Genomic DNA, 20047 nt, shown 5'->3' on the forward strand with positions numbered 1-20047 from the left:
AGGTTTGCAGAGTTACAGTACAGCAAGACCATAGAAGGATTTCTAAATGAGTACCAATATTTTGAATGAAATTGGTTGCACATCTTTAAGTTAGTGAAGGTATCTAAGAAGTGTTTGAGGTCCATCTCAGAATCCATTCAGGCTGATTCAATTAAGACACTCACTTTGAAACCCCCTTGAAATCCATTTGAGTCAGCATGAGTATGCTGACTTGCATCTGCAAAGTTCCCTCATTGTAAGGGAACCACCAAGAGGAAGTCACTTGCAAAATGATCTCAAATCTGAAGGGTTCCATGTCATTGTTGTAACAGATGAAATCATCCCACTCGCGGTGTGTTGGTTCATCAGCAAGAAGGAAAATGGGTGCCACAAAACCTGGTCAGCATAGCAATTCCACATCCAACTAAACTATAATACTCCCTACAACAGTTAAGAATCTTTGTTAGCACTGTGGCTCCTCAGATTGAAATACAAACCTATTTTTAATGCACCAGCTGCTGACCACCCATTGCAATACAGAATCAATAAAATCATAGAATCCCTACAGTGCAGGAAACGGCCATTTGGCCTATCAAGTCTGCACCGACCACAATCTCACCCAGGCCTTATTCCCGTAACCCCACACATTTATGCTGCCAATCCCCCTGACACTAAGGTCAATTTAGCATGGCCAATCAAACTAACCCACACATCTTTGGACTGTGGGAGGAAACCAGAGCATCTGGAGGAAACCCATACAGACACGAGGAGAAAGCGCAAACTCTACATAGATAGTGACTCAGTGCCGGAATTGAACTTGGGTCCCTGGTGCTGTGAGGCAGCAGTGCTAACCACTGTGCCACCCCAGGTGCATGCAGATAAATAGTTGCAGATAACTAGTTTTATTTTAAATCTATTGTCTCATCAAACACAACCTTAATATCAGCTTATGTATAATATTGATACAAGTGAGGTATGAGTTTCAGGTAGGTAGCAAAAGCTAATTAGCAGTCATTGTTCTGTTTCATCTTTAAAAAATTCTAAAGAGAGGACCTGCCAACTGTGGTTAGCTAAAGAAGTTAGAGAAAGCTTCAAATTTGAGGAAAGTGCAGATAACCGTGCAAAGGTGTGGCAGTTTAGATGATCGTTTAGAATATAAAGAACTACAGGGAACAACTAAAAGATTCATCAAGAGAAAAGCATGAGTACGAGAGGAAGCTAGCTAGAAATGTAAAAATGGATAACCAGAGTTTCTACAAGTATCTAAGAAGTAAAGTGAGGACTGGCCCTCTGGAGAGTGAGAATGGGGAGTTAATAGTACATAATGAAGAAATGGCAAATGAAATGAACAAATATTTTGCTTCTGTCTTCACTATATAGAGGGTACACAAAACATTTCAGCAATGAATGTAAACCAGGAGGTGGGAGAGAGAAACTTGGGGAAATTATCATTATGGAAGGAGGACTGAGCAAACTGGTGGAGCGGCAGCCTGACAAATCACTGAGTACCGATGGATTTCATCCCAGGGTCTTAAAAGAGTTGGCTAATGAAATGGCAAATGTGTTATGAGTTTTGGAAAATTAACACCATGTTCTGGGAAGGTTACATCAGACTGGAAAGTAGAAAATAAGTTCTCTGTTCAAGAAGGGAGGGAGGCAAAAAACAGGAAACTATAGGCCAGTTTGCTTGATATCTGTCATGGAGAAGGTGTTAAAATTGACCATTAAAGAGGTTTTGCTGGGCATTTAAAAAATACTGATGGTAAATCAGAAAGAGTCATCATGTTTTTGCAAAAGGGAAAATCATATTTAACCAATCTGAAGGAATAATGTGCTATGGGTAAAGGGGAGTGTGAAGACACACTGTACTTCGCAAAAAATGAAAACTCATGGTGTAAGGGTAACATAGTAGCATGGATAGAAGATGGGCAGAAAACAAATAACATACATAAATGGGTTTTTGGCTGATCAGCATGAGTGGAGTCCAGCCACAAAGGCCAGTGCAGGGGCTTCAATTTTTTACAATTTACATTAATCATTTAGATAAGAACAAAGACATTATATCTAGATTTATAGGTGACGCAAAGATAGATGGGAAAGTATGTTGTGAAAACTCAAGAAGGTTGCAGGCAGATATGAATAAGTTGAGTGAGTTGGCAAAAACCTGGCAGATGGAGAATAATGTGGGAAAATATGAAGTTGTTCACTTTAGCAGAAAGAATAAAAAAATTACTTAAAATGGAGAACAACTGCAGAATTCTGAGCTGCATAGGGATCCAAGTATTCTAGTGCATGAATCACAAAACGTTAGGATGCAGGTACAGCACATAATCAAGAAGGCTAATAGAATGCTACACTTTATTACGGGAGGAATTGAACTTAAAAGTAAGAATGTAATGCTTCAGTTATACACATCTCAAATAGTGTGAGCAGTTTTGGCTTACTTATTTATGGAAGGTTGCTGATACATTGGAGGCGGTTCAGAGGAGGATTAATGGATTGATAGCTGGAATGAGTGGGTCACCTTATGAGGATAGGATGGATAGACTGGGCTTATTTAGAAGAGTGAGGAGTGACATGATTGAATATCCAAGATCCTGAATAGTCTTGACAAGGTGGACATGGAAAGGACGTTTCCTCTTGTGGGTAGTTCAGAACCAAGGGTAACTGTTTTAAAATTAGGGGTCACCCTTGTAAGACAAAGATGAGGAGAATTGTTTTCTATTAGAGGAGTGTGCAGCATTGGGACTCTCTGCCTCAGAGGGCGGTGGAGGCAGAGTCATTGAATATTTTTAAGACTGAGGTAGATAGATTCTTGTTTGACAAGGGAATCAAAAGTAACTGGGGTGCTCTTATTTTGTAGGTTTCTATGTTTATCATTATGCCATTATAACAGAAGTCAATTTATCTGCCACTTACTTTTGTTAACCCATTAAAAAAAGAATAATTTAGCACACCACATAAACCTTTCCAATGGCTCACTGCTCTAATGTAATTTTTCATGTTGATAAAATACTTCACAATTTTTTTTTAAATCAGCATATACCCAGGGCAATAAAGTCAGTGCAACACAACCATACGCATACAGAAAAAAAACACAACTCAGGCTGATGTTTACAGTGTTCACTCATCATAATCTACACAAAGTTCTCCAAAACTCCACATATGAATTGGAAAGGTTGTTTTGAATTAACATTTTTGTTTAGTAGCTTGCAACAAAAAAAAATTGCTTAAAGATCCTCAGGAATTTCAGTTTCACACCTTATGCTGTTGGAAACATCACTCCCATAGTAGGTAGAAATAATTAAGATGAAAATTCTTCCCAGACTACATAATCTTTACTAACAGTTTCATGATCTTCAAAAGGATAACAATATTCTTCTTAGTGGATGTCCCAAATTCTCAAGGAGGAAACATTAAACCTTCCAAACTTTAAACACTATTAACTGCTAACAGCTTATGGTTTAGGAGAATTATGGCTTGGAATATAATTTTGCCACACATCCTATAGCTGGGTGCAGTGGTTGAAAGCTTTCAATATACTCCTGTGTGGACTGGATTTCATGCATGCTGCCAGGAAGTCAGAGGAAGTAAACAAAACACACTAGTTACACTAAAACTATTGATTAAGAAAGAGGCCCATGCATGCCTGAATATCCAGGTTAGCCCCCTCCCCAATCTAGCAAGTCAAAGAATGCCGCTAGCTGATTCAGCTTAGCAGAAGAGCTCGATTGATCAAACAAGTCAGCATTTTCTTAAAAGTGAGATTTTTTCCTCTCAGGTAAGTGTCAGCTTGACTCAGTTTGTGCCCTTCAATCTGAAGCATGTTGATAAAAGCAATGTTAGGAGCACATACCACTACCATATCATTGGGGGGAAAATAAACGCTGGAAAAATTCTCTTTGACAGTTAAACATTTGACCATTATCCTGTTTGTAATGTCTGGCTTCTAGAAATAAAATTTAATGAAAATACAAAGAACTTTTACAGTTATTACAAATGAATTGTGGATTACTGTGCCTGGCACCAAAGTTCCATTGCCAGCTTGGGTCAGTGTCTGTGAGGAGTTTGCACATTCTCCCCTTGTGCTCCGGTTTCCTCCCACAGCCCAAAAGACATGCTGGTTTGGTGCACTGGCCATGCTAAATTCTCCCTCAGTGTACCCAAACTGACGCTGGAGCATGGCGACTAGGGAATTTTCACTAACTTCACTACTTTAAAATACTGACTATTTTAAAACTGTTAACTTGTTCACATTTCAACAGCAACACCAACGACAAAACATTTGAACACTGATCTAAAGACTCATTAGGGAAAATTCACATATTCTGGAATACTGTAGAGGTATTTGACCATGACAAATTCTCAAATGCTGCATGTGGAAAGAGATAGATTTGAATAAACCGGGCCTTTCATCTCAACTGACTTCTTTCTTTCTGGAAAAGCAGTCTTTGGAAGTTCCCATAACAACATCCAGTTCTAGCAATTCAATTCAGGAGGTATGGAAAAAAAACTTCCAATCCTAATTTTACCTATGAACCTACACAGAATTAGATACCAAGAATGACACATGGAATACTCATTTTAGGGCACTCAAAGATAGCGTTTATTTTCTATATGAGCAGTAGTCAATACCATCTGCATTCCTTGTCCCTATATTCCTTTATTCTCAGCACTACACAATATGCTTAAAATACAACACAATCACTGCTTCAATTACTAACTGATGTGTTCCACAACTTGATTTCTCACCCCCCTAAATCGGATTTTTCAAGGGAGTGACAAAGATGATAGATGAGGGAAAGACACAGGATACTGTATACATGGACTTCAGTAATACCTTTGACAAGGTACCTCACGGCAAACTGGTACGAAGGGTGAAGTCACACAGGATCAGAGGAGAACTGGAAAGATGGATATAGAACTGGTTTGGCCATAGAAGGCATAGGGTGGCAGTGAAGAGGTGCTTTTCTGAATGGAAGATGTGACAGCGGTGTTCCACACAGGTCAGTTCAGGGACCTTTGTTGCTCATAGTATATATGATTTAGAGGAAAACAGTTGGTCTGATTAGTAAGTTCGCAGATAACACAAAAATTAGCAGAGTTGCAGATAGTGAAGAGGGTTGTCAGAGGATACAAGATATAGACCAGTTGGAGACTTGGGCAGAGAAATGGCAGGTGGAGTTGAATCTGGACAAGTGTGAGATGATGCATTTTGGAAGGTCCAATGCATGTAGGAATTATACAGTAAATGGTAGAACTTTTAGGAGTATCGACAGAGAGATCTGAGTGTACTTGTCCACCAATCACGAAGTGGCAACACAGGTGGATAAGGTAGCCAAGAAAGCAAAGGACACGTCATTTTTTAGCTAATATTTATTAGCTAATATTTATTAGCTAAAAAATGACGTGTCCTTTGCTTTCTTGACTACCTTATCCACCTGCGTTGCTACTTTGTGATTGAAGGCACCTTGTCTGCCATCAGTTGGGGCATTGAGTATAAAAATCGGCAGGTCACGCTGCAGCTGTACAGGACTTTAGTTGGGCCTCATTTTGAATAGTGTACAATTCTGGTTGTCCCACACCCAGGAGATTGTGGATGCTTTGGAGAGGGCACAGAAGAGGTTTACCAGGATATTGCCTGGTCTGGTGGGTATTAGCTATGAGGAGAAGTTGGATCAACTGTTTGTTCTCACTGGAACAATGGAGGTTGAGGGGTGACCTGATCGAGATTTACAAGATTATGAGTGGCATTGACAGTGGATAATCAGATGCTCTTTCCTAGGGTAGAAAAGTACTAGGGGACACAGGTTTACAGAAGATGTGCGACGCAAGTTTTGTTTTTACAGAGTGTGGTGCATGTCTGGAATATGCTGCCTAGGGAGGCGGTGGGAGCAGGTACAATAGCGGCATTTAAGGGCAACTAGACGAATACATGAATAGGATGGAAAGGGAAAGATACAGTTTTAGTTTCGGCAGGCATCATGATCAGCACAGGCTTGGAGGCCTGAAAGGCCTGTTCCTGTGCTGTACTTTTTTCTGTTCTGTGTAAACAGGCTTCTCATACATTTATTCTTACAACAGAGTGCATCCATTGGCAATGTCCCCTTCTAGAACTTTCATTCACTGCAAACACATTTCCATCTAACCAGTCCCTTTCCTTCATAATTTCATGCCTTTCATAATAAAAAACTTAAGCTTTTCTTTGTATTTCCTCATACCAAGCAAAATCTTCTTAAATCTGTGCTAAACTCTCTCTCCAACTTCAACACATTTTCTCTGATGTGCAGCCCAAAACGACGCACACTATTCCAACTTTTGTGTTCTCTTGATCTAATGTTTTCGCACAGTGCATTATCTCAAAAGTAATTCCTGCAGCTTATAACTATATTAAATACAACCTTAGGGTCACTTAACCCACGGGCAATAAATAGCCATTCCAACATTACCCATACGACAAGAACCAATACTATAAGTTATCCAGGTATTTCTCATTGTTCTTCTCTTTAAAACCACCCATGAAACTTGTTGCTCTCCACTGCATAACTTCCAGGGACTCAATGAGCCTTATGTAGGTCCAAGTGTGCAGAATGTTTCAGACAGGTTCTGATCAGGTGACTCTACTCTTCAGAATGACCCATGGGATTGGGATTCAGTTAATTTTGCCTAGAATGCAATTTACTTTGTTCATTACCATTTTATAAACTCACAGATCTACATTCATTCCCATTAATGGATATTGCATCTATAATCTCATGAGCATCATTAATGCCTATCAACTGAAACGGTAATAAATCACATATTGGATGCGTCCACAATTGGATTCCAGCCTTTCTGCAAGACTGACTAACATGTACACAAAACAATGGCGAGCGAATAACAGAAACAATACATTTATTCAGCACCTTTAACATTGTAAAGGCACTGCACAGGAGTGATATCAAATAGAATGTGGCACAGAACCACATAAAGCTTAGTCAGAGAGGAAGGAGCTTGTTGAAGAGGAAAAGAGGATAGCGAGGTGGAGGATTTAGGGAGGGAATTCCAGCATTTAGGGCTTTGGCAGCTGAAGGCATAGGCACCAAAAGTGAAACAGTTAAAATTGGGGATGTTCAAACAACCAGAATTGGAGGGACACAGATATCTCAGCGGGTTTTAAGGCTGGAGAAGATTACGGAGATGGGGGTGGGTAGGGGCAAGAGCAAAAAGTCACAAAGGGATTTGAAAACAACGGTGAGAATGTAAAATAAAGGCTTTGCTTAACTGGAAGCCAGCAGTCAGACCAGATCAGACGAGTGAGCAGAGCTTGGTGTGAGTTCGACAGAGTTTTGGAACGACCTCTCAAGTTTACGGAAGCTAGAATGTGGGTGGCTGATCAAGGGCCCTTTAGCAGAGTGAAGTCAGGAACTAATAAAAACATGGATTAGGGTTTCAGCACAGATGTTTGAAGCAATGGTATAAGGACCAATGTTATATAGGTAGAAATAGGCGACCTTAGTGACGGTGAGAATATGTGGTTTGTCAAGTCCATCAACAGTCTGCCTCAACCTCAAACAGTTTCTGGGATAGGGATAAAGCTGGTGGCCAAGGAACAGAGCTTGTAGTCTTTGATTTGATTTATTGGTACATGCATTAGTATAGTGAAAAGTATTGTTTCTTATGCGCTATTCAAAGCATACCATACATAGAGAAGGAAAGGAGATGGTGCAGATTGTAGTGTTACAATCATAACTAGGTGTAGAGAAAGATCAACTTAATATGAGGAGATGCACTCAAAAATCTAATGGCAGCAGGGAAGAAGCTGTTCTTGATTCGGTTTGTATGTTTGTACTTTTGTATATTGTTCTTGATGGAAAAAGGTGGAAGGGATATGTCCAAGGTGCGTGGGGTTCTTGATTATTCTGCCTGCTTTTCTGAGGCAGCGGGAAGTGTAGACAGAATCAATGGCTGGTTTGGATGATGGACTGGGCTTCATTCACAACCCTGTGTAATTTCTTGCAGTCTTGGACAGAGCAGGAGCCATACCAAGCTGTGATACAGCCAGAAAGAATGTTTTCTATGGTGCATCTGCAAAAGTTGGAGACAGTCATAGCAGACAAGCCAATTTTCCTTAGCCTCCTGAGAAAGTAGAGGCTTTCTTAACTATAGCGTCAGCATGGAAGGATCCCAGGACAGGCTGGTGCCGATCTGGACACCTAGAAACTCTTGACCATTTCCACTTCATCCCCGTTGATGTAAACAGGGGCATGTCCTCCACTATATTTTGTGAAGTTGTTGACTATCTCCTTTGTTTTGTCGACACAGAGATTATTGCTGTCGCACCAGTTCACCAGATTCACTATCTCATTCCTGTATTCTGCCTCTTCATTGTTTGAGATCTGACCCACTACTGTGGTGTCATCAGCAAATTTGAAAATTGAGTTGGAGGGGAATTTGGCCACACACTCATGAGTGTACAAGGAATTTAGTAAGGGGCTGAGGGCACAGCCTTGTAGGGCACCAATGCTGAGGATGCTTGCAGAGGTGGTGTTGTTGCCTATCCTTACTAATTGTGTGCAGTTTATGGATTAGGAAGTCTAGGATCCAGCTGTAGAGAAAGGAGTCAAGCCCCAGGCCACAGAGTTCGGAGATGAGTGTTGTAGGTATAATGGTGTTGAAGACTGAGCTGCAGTCAATAAATAGGAGTCTGACATAGGTGTGTCTTTGTTATCCAGGTGTTAACAGGGTTGAGTGCAGGGCCAGGGAGATGGCATCTGCTGTGGCAATAGGCAAGCTGTGGTGGAGCCAGGCAATCTAGAAGGCTGGAATTGATTTGTGCCATGACTAACCTTTCAAAGCACTTCATAACAATTGGTACAAATTTTTTTTTATTAATGCAAGGACTCTGGGCTACACTCACTAAACCAGCATTCATTTCCCATTCCTAATTACTCTCGAGAAGGTGGTGGTAAGCCACCTTCTTGAACCACTGCAATCCCGGAGGTGTAGGTACACCTACGGTGCTGTTAGGAAAGAGTTCCAGGATTTTGACCTAGTAATACCGAATTCAATACACTTCCAAGTTAGTACAATGTATGGTTTGGAGACGAACTTGCAGGTGGTGGTGTTTCCATGTGTCTGCTACACTTGTCCTTCTAGATGATGCTGTTTATTGGTTTGGAAGGCGCTACTTAAGGAATCTTGGTGAGTTCCTGTAGTGTGTCTTGTAGATGGCACACACTGCTGCCACTGTACAGCAGTGGTAGAGGGAATGAATATTGTGGAAGGGTTGCCAATCAAGCTGTCTGCTTGGTCCTGGATGGTTGTCAAGCTTCTTGAGTGCTGTTGGAGCTGCACTCATTCAAGGAAGTGGAAAGTATTCCATCACACTCCTGGCTAGTGCGTTATAGTTGGTGGATAGGCTTTGGGGAGTCAAGAGATGAGTTACTCACTGCAGGATTCTCAGCCACTGACCTGCTCTTGTAGCCACAGTATTTATATGGTTTGTCCAGTTAATTTTCTGGCCAGTTGTCTCCCCAAGATGTTGGTAACAGGGTATTCAGCAATGGTAATGCTATTGAATGTCAAGAGGTGTGTTAGATTCTCTCTTATTGGAGCTGGTCATTGCCTGGCAATTTATGTGGTATGCATGTTACTTGTCAGCCCAAGCCTGGATATTGTCCATAGACTGTTTCAATATCTGAAGCATCGTGAATGGTGCTGAACATTGATTATTGCACAATGAGCATCCCCACTTTTGACCTTATGATGAAAGAGAGGTCATTGATGAAACAGGTGAAGATGGGTGCACCCAGGACACTCCCCCCTGGAGCTTACTGCAGTGATGTCCTGGAGCTGAAATGATCGACATCTAATCACCACAGCCACTTTCCTTTGTGTTAGGTACGATTCAGACCAACAGCAGTTTTTTTTAAGCTTAGTGTCACATTATTACTACAACGAAGTTGGTGTGAAAATCTCCTGGTCACCACACTCCGGCGCCTGTTTGGGTACACCGTGGGAGAATTTAGCATGGCCAATACACCTAACCAGCATGTCTTTCAGACTGGGAGGAAACCTGAGCACCTGGAAGAACCCCGCACAGCCACAGGGAGAATGTGCAAACTCCACCCAGATAGCGACCCAAGCCAGGAATCAAACCCGGGTCTCTGGAGCTGTGAGGCAGCTGTGCTAACCACCGTGCCACCATGGGTTTTCCCTGATTTCCACTAATTCCAGGTTTGCTAGGGCTCCTTGATATCATACTCAGTCAAATGCTGCCTTTATGTCAAGTGCAGTCACTCTCACCTCAACTCTGGAATGAGCGTCAGCAAGAAGACTATTACTGAGCAAGCGCCCCTTGCTAGCTTTGCTTCTCTCACTGTTTAGGCGGAAGAAATGTTTGCTCACGCAGGACTAGACGTCAGACAATCTAGAGACAATGGACTGATCGAGGGGAGTGATAGTGTGGTAGAGCTGGGTTTTGTCAGCATACATGGAAAACGATGCTGTGTTTTCAGATCATGTTTCAGAGCAGTCAAGGAGCTCTTCACACTTGAAGGTGAAAAGAAATCTGGGGTTGATCTTTGCATTTCCTAATGATTTTGGAATATCGAGCAGTTTTGACAGATGACAGCAGGATCAGATGATGCTTTGTGTGGTCCAGCCAGATCTAATGATAATGACTAAATTTAGTTGTGCGCCATATTCTTTGAAGTCAACTTCCCTTAGATTTAAGAGAGTGGAGGTATGGACTGTACCAGGGACAATCAGGGTGAGCAAGAGTAAATCTTAAATCTAAGGGAAGTTGACTTGAAGGAATATGGCGCACAACTAAATTTAGTTATTATCATTAGATCTGGCCGGACCTCATGCATCTCAGGAAATAAGGTAGGACAAAGGAAACCACTAGATCAACATCCTATCCGCCCTCTTAAGTGCACACTTTTTTCATCATTTTTGAAGGCTGCTATTCAATTTGTATCCATCCGGTACTCGACAGTGCATTCCAGATCTTATCCACACACTGACTCATCCTGGCTACACAAATACCATCAACAAGATGTACCACAGCTCCTTCCAAAACTGTGACCTCAAGCACCTCGAAGGGCAAGTGCATTGGGTTTTGGGAACACAATTCCCTGCAAGCTCCCTCCACATGCCAACCTGACTAAGAAGCATATCAATGTTCCTTCACTTTTGTTAAATTAAAATCACTCATGACCTAACAGGACAAAGTGCAGCGGTTCAAGATGGCAAATCATCTCCACCTTCTCAAGGGCTATTAAAAATATGCAAGTAAATGTTGGCCTTCACATGATAGACATCTCACGAACAAGTAAATAATAAAATGGTAATTTGATAAAGGTGTTGAAAATTGTGAAGGTTTAAGGTGAAGTAAATAAAGGGAAGCTATTTTCAATGGCTGAAATAGCAAAACAAAAGGGCACAGATTTAAGGTAATTGGCAAAAGAAGCAGAGAAGATGTGAGGAAAAGCTATTACCCAAAGAGTGGTTAGCGTTTGGAGTTTTTAAAGTTCTTCTTTAACGAGGTGTGGATGTTGCTGGCTAGGCCAACATTTATAATCCATCCCAAATTACTTCTCTTAAGGGGGAAATGTAATTCCCTTTAGCCAGATTTCTGTCAAGGACATTGACAGCTTCCAGTTCGCAGGCCCTAACCACCTCCTATTCGCCATAGAGGTACAGACTCTCTACACCTCTATCCCACATCTCAGGATGGCCTGAGAGCTTTTTGCTTCTTTCGTGAAAACAAAAGGTCTGAACAATTCCCATCCACCACCACTCTCCTCCGCCTGGCTGAACTCATTCTATCTCTAAACAATTTCTCCTTTAACTCATCCCACTTTCTCCAAATCAAAGGAGTAGCAATGGGTACCCGCAAGGGTTCTAGCTATGCTTGTCTTTTTATAGGGTGCATGAAACATTCCTTGTTCCAGGCCTACCCAAGTCCTCTTCCACAAGTCCTTTACCTGTTCATCGATTATTATTTTGGTGCCGCTTCACGCTCTCGTCCAGACCTTGAAAAATTAATCAATTTCGATTCCAGTTTATCTCTTCCATGCTCACCATCCAAGGTCCAAAACACTCATTCCAGGTTAAGCAGCATTTCACTTGCACCTCTTTCAATTTAGTCTATTGCATTCGCTGCTCCCAGTGTGATCTCCTCTATATCGGAGAGACCAAACATAGACTGGATGCTCGCTTTGCTGAGCACCTTTGCTTTGTGTGCAATCAAGACCCTGATCTTCCGGCTGATTTCCATTTTAAGACGTGATCCTGCTCCCATGCCCACATATCGGTCCTTGGCCTGCTTCAATGTTCCAATGAAGCTCAACACAAACTGGAGGAACAGCATCTCATCTTCAGGGCAGGCACTTTGCAGCCTTCCAGTCTCAACATCAAATTCAACAACTTCAGATAATTTGCCCCATCTCACCTCAACCCATTTGTTTTCATTTTTTTTTTACTGTTCTCTACTTTTTATTTCTTTATCTTTCTTCATTTTTCTTCCCCCCACACTCTTTCCCCCTACTTTATCCCCCCTTTCTATATCTTTTGTCCCCCTTTCTAAGTTTTACCCCTCTCCCACCCATTCCCTTCCCCTCCCCCCACATCTTCATCTGTAACAGCCGATCCTCTGATTTCAGCTTCTCTGCCTTTTGGCCATTTACACCCTTTATTCTCTGTGGACTGCCATTAGCAGTCTTTTCCCCTGGTTTCTGAAGCTATGACTCATCTTTCGTTCTCTCACCCTGCAGTATAAATATATACACTTTCTGTGCCTTTTAGCTTTGACAAGGGGTCATCTGGACTCGAAGCATCAGCTCTTTTCTCTCCTTACAAATGCAGCCAGACCTGCTGAGATTTTCCGGCATTTTCTCTATCTGTCAAGGACATGAAGTCAATGCACCATACACAGCAAACTCACGGATGGCAAAGATATTCTTCACAAGAGAACAGATATTCTAGAGGGAGCTGCAAAGAGACATGGTGATAGTTAACCTGGTGGCAGATTAACAGGGTCAGGACTAATGGGAGCAAGTTGGGCATGGATGTAGCTCCCAGCAAGCACAGGAAGTTTAGCCACAAAATAGGATGGGGGCAGTGAGAATGGCACAGAGGTTAGTACTGCTGCTTCACAGCTCCAGGGAGCAGGGTCACTGTCTATGTGGAGTCTGAACGTTCTCCCCGTGTCTGCATGGGTTTCCTCCAGGTGCTCCAGTTTGCTCCCATTGTCTGAATGACGTGCTGGTTAGGTGCATTGGTCACGTTAAATTCTCCCTCAGTGTACCCGAACAGGTGCCGGAGTGTGGCGACTAAGGGATTTTCACAGTCACTTCATTGCAGTATTGATATAAGCCTACTCGTGACACTAATAAATAAACTTAAAAAAAATTTAGGTTGCTGTTCATCAGGACGTTGCAACGAGTGAATGAAATACATAAATAGAATATCAGACTGGGTTTAGTTTATATCATCAACTCATCAATTAAACACAGGAGTAGACGTACACAGTCAACTCCTGGACACGAGTGATCATATAGACTCAATCTCCCTGTTCCAGACAGAGATTCAGAAAGAGAGAGAGAAATGCTGATCTCTGACTCTTCCCTGGTATCTGAAAATTAGTATAATTGAGCTCCTAAAGCTTGCGTGGAAGCTCACTGCAGCTAATTTGCACGTTTTACTAAGTCCCGGGTAAAAACCATTCTTAGATTAAGTACACACACCACAAGTTATGTTCAACCACTCTCCACTGTTTCAAGACTAATGCGAAATGCTAGTGTGTGCATTTTTAGAGCTGCTTCATTTAGTATTCTGTCTGATTGTTATAATCAACATTTTACATAGTTCAGTGCCTCTCTAACATAACCTACACCAAAATCCCTTTTAAACCAAATATATAAAAATCCAGTGTGCTATACTGCCTTATGTTGTTCAGACAGATTACATGCTACTTCAACATACATCCTAGTTCTCTTTTCTAGAAGTTCATCACACCCATGTAGTACTTGTTTTTCATTTTTATTTCTATTATGTACAGTAGTTTGCTTTGGTCCCTTTTGAGTTTCAGATTTGCCACTACCAAACAAGGTAAAAATTATGTAGAACACGCAACTCAAAATTTTCCCCTGAATCCATAGTCCCTTTTGGTTTTGTTTCTTTATTTGCAATGTTGGTGTTATATTTGACCCCCAAGATGAGTTTCTGACCCATTAACACCATCACTAAGACAATCACCTATTTCCATCTCTACAACATTGACAGCTGGTTCAGCCCTGTTTCAGTTCGTGCCCTCACTACCTCTAGACTTGGATACTCCAATGCATTTTTGACTGGTCACCCATTCCACAAAACCTACCTTTGATTAAGCTTTTGGTCAATGAGCTCATGTTTCATTATGTTTTTCAGTGTCGTATTTTGTTTTATAATTTTCCCATGAAGCAGCCTGGGGTATTTTATTGCATTATAAATGTTTTATAAAGACAAGCTGTTGTTTTGGTTGTCATTTAGGAAGTTTACTATTTTCCACGTGTTACTTTTTTCAAATCACAACGCACATTTGTAACCAGAAGAATGATTTCAACCCTCGCCATCGAGGTGCCTTTGCTGCTAATTACTGATCTAACATGCAAAATTAGCACAGAATGGGAACAACTACCATCCGCATCACCCCATCATTTGAGCAATATCTTTGAAAAATTACACTAAAACCACTTAATAAAAACCTGTGCAATATTTTCTTAGCTCTAATTACTAACAAAAGAGAGATTGCTTTAAATCAATAGCTTTAATCAAAATATCTCTCTTCAGAAAAAAAATACATTTTGATGTTTTCTCCCCTGGAAGAGACATATTATATTTTGCCCTCCCCCCACAAAAAAAAACAAACAATATTCACTTGCAGCTCTGTACTGTTGACCCTTCTGGCTAGAATAACAGATGACATGCTCAATGTCTAGCTCAGAACAGTCATCAAACCACAGCTGAAATATAAATATTTAAGATATGTATCACTTAGGCAGTCAGCTGGAAATTGCATAGAAACAGAAAATAGTAGGAGTAAGCCGCTTAGCCTGTCGAGTCTGCTCCACTATTCATTTTGGTCACGGCTGATGATGAAATTCAATATCCTGATCTCATTACAAAAGTAGGGCATTTGTCACAGAAACTTTAGTAACTTTATTCACACATACCACAGTAGCAAAACATTCTCAGCTACATAAAAGCAAATTATTGTGGATGCTGGAATCTGAAACCAACAGAGAAAATGAAAGCTTTGACAAGGGGTCGTCTGGACTCGAAATGTCAGCTCTTCTCTCTTCTTACAGATGCTGCCAGACCTGCTGAGATTTTCCTGCATTTTTTTCTCTTCTCAGCTACATATTGCCTCAGTTTGAGATGAAACACTTCTTGTCTTCCCACCATCCAATCAATATCGTTCATTTAACAAAAGTCACAGGAAAGATTCTCTCTCTAACTTCTATAAACTTCCAAGTTATCCCCAACTCTGCCCTCTAGCCCATCTGTGATTTTAACTGTTCCAACATTTGTGACCACACATTCAGTCATCTCAGTTCCAAGCTCTGGAATTCCTCTCCCCTCTCCCTTTTCTAATCTTCTAATTTCTAGATTCTAATCTCTTTGGCCACGTTGTAACTAAACTGCCCTAATATTACCTTATGGTGTTCAGTGTCAAATTTTGTTTAATAACGCTTCCAAAGTGTCTTGGGATACTCCACGAAGTTAAAAGCACTATTTAAATACAACTTTGTGGTTATATGTTCTGAATTCATTGATAATGCTACAAACAGGTTTGGTATTGGGTTGTGGATGTACAAAATCAATTGCCTACTCAGAGTATTCTCAATTAACTAAAAATAAAATTTAACCAACCAAGGAAAGGAATTCAGTATATATTGTGGTCTGAAACAAATGTTAATTACATAATCTACATTGCAAGTTCCATAACTAAAATTTGCCAGATGCCACAAGCAAAAAGACTCAGTTACACACAAGCTAAGGATGTTCATCAAGTCACTTAGCTTGAATACCAGACAAAATCATCCACCTTCTTCCATCAGAAAAAAAGATACAAAAGTCTGAAGTCACCAACCTAAGAACAGCTTCTTCCCTACAGCCATCAGACTTTTAAATGGACCCACCTCGCATTAAGTTGATCTTTTTCGACACCCCAGCTATGGCTATAACGCTACATTCTGCACCCTTTCGTTTCCTTCTCCATGAAAGGTATGCTTTTTCTGTATAGCGTGCAAGAAACAATACTTTCCACTGGATACTAATACACGTGACAATAATAAATCAAATCAGTGAGAGGTGACCTCATAGAAGCTTATAAAAGTCTAGCAGGATTAGACAGGGTAGATTCAAAACGAATGTTCCCAATGTTGGAGGTGCCTAGAATTATGGGTCATTGTTTCAGGATAAGGATAACCTTTTGGAAGTGAGGTGAGGAAAATTTCTTCACCCAAAGGGTGGTGAATATGTGGAATTCATTACCACAGAATGTAGTTGAGGCTAAAACTTCTAATTTCAAGAAGAAATTAGATATAGTTTTTGGGGCTAAAGGGATATGGGAGGAAGGGGGGAATCAGGATATTGAGTATGATGATCAGCCATGATGAAGATGAATGGCAGAGCAGGCTCAAAGGGCTGAATGGCCTATTCCTGCTTCTACATAAAATTTCTGGGGAACTGATGACCCATAAACTAATAACTGTGACCCTACGTTAAGCATTACGCTTTGTTAAGGGGAGGTCTTGCCTTATGAATCTGGTAGAATTTTTTGAGGAGGTGACAAAAACGGTCAATGGAGGACGAGCCGTTGATGTCGTCTATATGGATTTCAGTAAGGCGTTTGACAAAGTCCCTCATGGTAGGTTGGTTGAAAAGGTTAAGGCTCATGGGATACAAGGACAGGTATCTAGATGGATTGAGAACTGGCTAGGTAACAGGAGACAGAGAGTAGTAGTGGAAGGGTCCTTTTCTAGCTGGAGGTCTGTCACCAGTGGTGTGCCGCAGGGCTCAGTACTGGGACCTCTTCTATTCGTGATATATATAAATGACTTGGAAGAGGGCGTAAGTGGTGTAATCAGCAAGTTTGCAGATGACACAAAGATGGCAGGATTGGCAGACAGTGAGGAGGAGTGTCAGGCAACACAGCAGGATATAGATAGGCTGGTATATTGGGCAGATGGAATTTAATCCTGGTAAATGCGAGGTGATGCATTTTGGAAGGAATAATGTAGAGGGGACTTATATGATAAAGGATAGACCTATTAAGAGTATAGAAATGCAGAGGGACCTGGGAGTGCAAGTGCAGAAGTCTTTGAAGGTGGCAACACAGGTGGAGAAGGTTGGGAAGAAAGCTTACGGTATGCTAGCCTTTATAGGAAGGGGTACAGAGTACAAGAGCTGGCGTCTAATGCTGCTGTTGTATCGAACGTTGGTTAGACCGCATTTGGAGTACTGCGTCCAGTTCTGGTCACCTTACTACCTGAAGGACGTGGAGACCCTGGAGAGAGTGCAGAGGAGGTTTACCAGGATGCTGCCTGGTATGGAAGAACTGGGTCACGAGGAAAGATTGGGTAAATTGGGGCTGTTTTCCTTAGAAAGACGGAAATTGAGGGGGGATCTAATAAGATAAGGAAGGGTATAGATAAACAGTGGCAGGCTTTTTCCTAGATTGGAGACAAATATCACGAGGGGCCACGGGCTTAAGGTGAGGGGGGCAAGGTATAATTTGGATGCTAGAGGGAGGTTTTTCACACAGAGGGTCGCGGGGGTATGGAATGCACTACCAAGTAAGGTGGTGGAGGCAGGCACACATGGTGGACTTGTTTAAGGTTTGCTTAGATAGACATGAGCGAAATAGGGATGGAGGGTTATAGGAGACTGTTTTAAATAAGGATCTTAGCCTCAGGACGTTCCTGGAAATCAACAGTTACATGTGTTGATGTTTTTCCTCTTTTACTCCACAGGTGCGTCGGTCCACCTTGTTGTCTAACGAGGGGCATACACTCGGTGGGTCGTGCGTGGGCTGCTCTTGGATGTTTCGAGAGTAGCCTAGTACTTCGCGTCGTTTGTGTACGCTTAAACTGGGCCAGCAGATGCACACCACAACAGCTCAGTGACTATCACTGTTTGCTGTGTACAGACATGGATTTGGGCCAGTGTCTGTGGGAGTTTGCGCATTCTCCCTGTGGTTGTGTGGGTTTCTTCCGGGTGCTCTGGTTTCCTCCCACACCCCAAACATGTGCTCTTAGGCTGATTGGTGTAACTAATTGTCCCTAAATTATTCTCCCCTTAATCTGGTTTCCAACGGGGGTACCATAAGCATAGACATGGGTCAAGGGTGGAGGAGGAAAAGCACATTGTTAAAATGGCGGCGCGGGCTCGTTGGGCTAAAGGGCCTGTTTCCCATGCTGTGTTGTTCTTTGTTTTTTTTAAAATAGCCAACAGGGTCATGTTCCTCATCTAAATATTAGCATACAACAATCTCCTAAAAAAATTCATACTAGTAATGTTAGAATAACTTCAATTTATTGTTACACTGCAAATGTTAACTAAACAGACAGGACTCTTGCTCTCAAACTATGGAGGTAGCGTGGGGGGAGCAATGTTGAAGGGGATAGTTATAACTAGCAGTAAAATCATGCTGATCAATAATACACTTGTGAAGTGAGGAAGGGCCATTGTGATGGAAAATTATGGTTAATGTATTATTTTCGTTGCTACCATAAAGTTACATCTACCGAAATGGTTTTGTGCTCATGAAGATATTTTACACCAAATAAACCAGATTGTGAGTTTAAAAATGGCAATGGTTCAGTCGAATGCTCATGATTGATGAGTATACACTGACTGCAATATATACAACCTGAGTGCGGTCTTGTGTCTCAGGGCCACACCCGTGTTCAGCTGGATGCAGAAAATCTCTGCTCCGAATCAGAGGAGGGGGAGTTTCTAGAGACTGTGACCCTACTGGAGCAGCTAGCACAGGTCTCAAATTACCATTCGTAACACTTATAAAGATTCGATAACACCACCAATTTAGGTGGCGGGATTTTGTTTTGATGGAGAGATAACTGTTGCACGTTTGGACCGAGGTAAAGATCAGTACTTCACATCGGGCAGAGAAACACTTCCCGATTCTTGCACTAAATGCTCTACAATTACAAGAGTAAATCACAATGTTTTTAGTTTAATTAATGCGTTCAAGTAATATTTGAAGAAAACCCTACAATTATGGTTGCTCGTGGTAACCCACAAGTGTTAGCAGCGCATGCAGAAAGAATGACAAGCTGACATTTGGGGGGATAAAAACTTGCTGCAGATCTCAGAGGAGAGGTTTTTATGTTGACACCTAGAAACAAGTCAGCCCAGTGCAAAGCAGAAGCAGTTTAATACCTCCGCCGGGAGGTGGGAGTTTGTCAATCACAGGGGCAACTGCCTCCTCAACCCCACCCATGGAACTCAAGCTGCCTTAACATCAAGAGAGGAACCAACTCTTGTGAAATTTAGCCCGACTTGTACCCAAATCCTTCTTTTGCTAGAGAAACAGGTTTGAAAATGTATCTGACCGAGACAGGATGATATTCAAATCTGAGGAGAGCAGTATATAGTGTTTAAAGATGTGGATCGGGTAGAGGCTCAGGACTCCCAAGTTACAATGACAGCCTGTCAGGGGAAGCTCCAAACTCCTCAGGAGAGACTTCACAGGAACAAGGTCAGAAGTCATGGACTCTATAGAAACATGTAGGGAAAAGGCACCTTACCGGGTTTGGCTGGTTTAGGCGGCGGTTTCGACATTGCTACTGCAATTAATTTTGTATTTCTCTTTAATTGTAAAATTTGCTGCTACTACAGAATATCCCAGGAGTTTGCACCGGATTGAGGAAGTCCTGGCCCAGAGCGTGTGGGGTGGAACCAGGAAGTAGGGTGCAGGACGCCCCGCCCCTCAGGCTGTGCGTGATGACATCTGGGAAAACGTCCCGCCCCTCACGGTGAGCGTGATGACATCAGGAAGAACGTCTCGCCTCAC

The 20047-nt window shown here is 41.8% G+C and overlaps 1 protein-coding gene across 1 annotated transcript in view; it reads right to left on the minus strand.

Annotated features, from left to right (window-relative positions):
- ostf1 (osteoclast stimulating factor 1) overlaps positions 1–19954 on the minus strand; it is an 80620-nt gene extending 60666 nt beyond the window's left edge. Inside the window, exon 1 of the mRNA XM_080188908.1 lies at positions 19782–19954. Within this exon, the coding sequence (XP_080045034.1) occupies positions 19782–19815 (34 nt within the window). The 5' untranslated portion in view covers positions 19816–19954. The remainder of the gene's footprint in view (positions 1–19781) is intronic.
- Between the last annotated feature and the right edge of the window lie 93 nt (positions 19955–20047).

The sequence above is a fragment of the Carcharhinus amblyrhynchos genome, chromosome 5 (genome assembly GCF_965287045.1).
Source record: "Carcharhinus amblyrhynchos chromosome 5, sCarAmb.v2.hapA, whole genome shotgun sequence".
In the NCBI taxonomy this organism is placed as follows: Eukaryota; Metazoa; Chordata; class Chondrichthyes; order Carcharhiniformes; family Carcharhinidae; genus Carcharhinus; species Carcharhinus amblyrhynchos.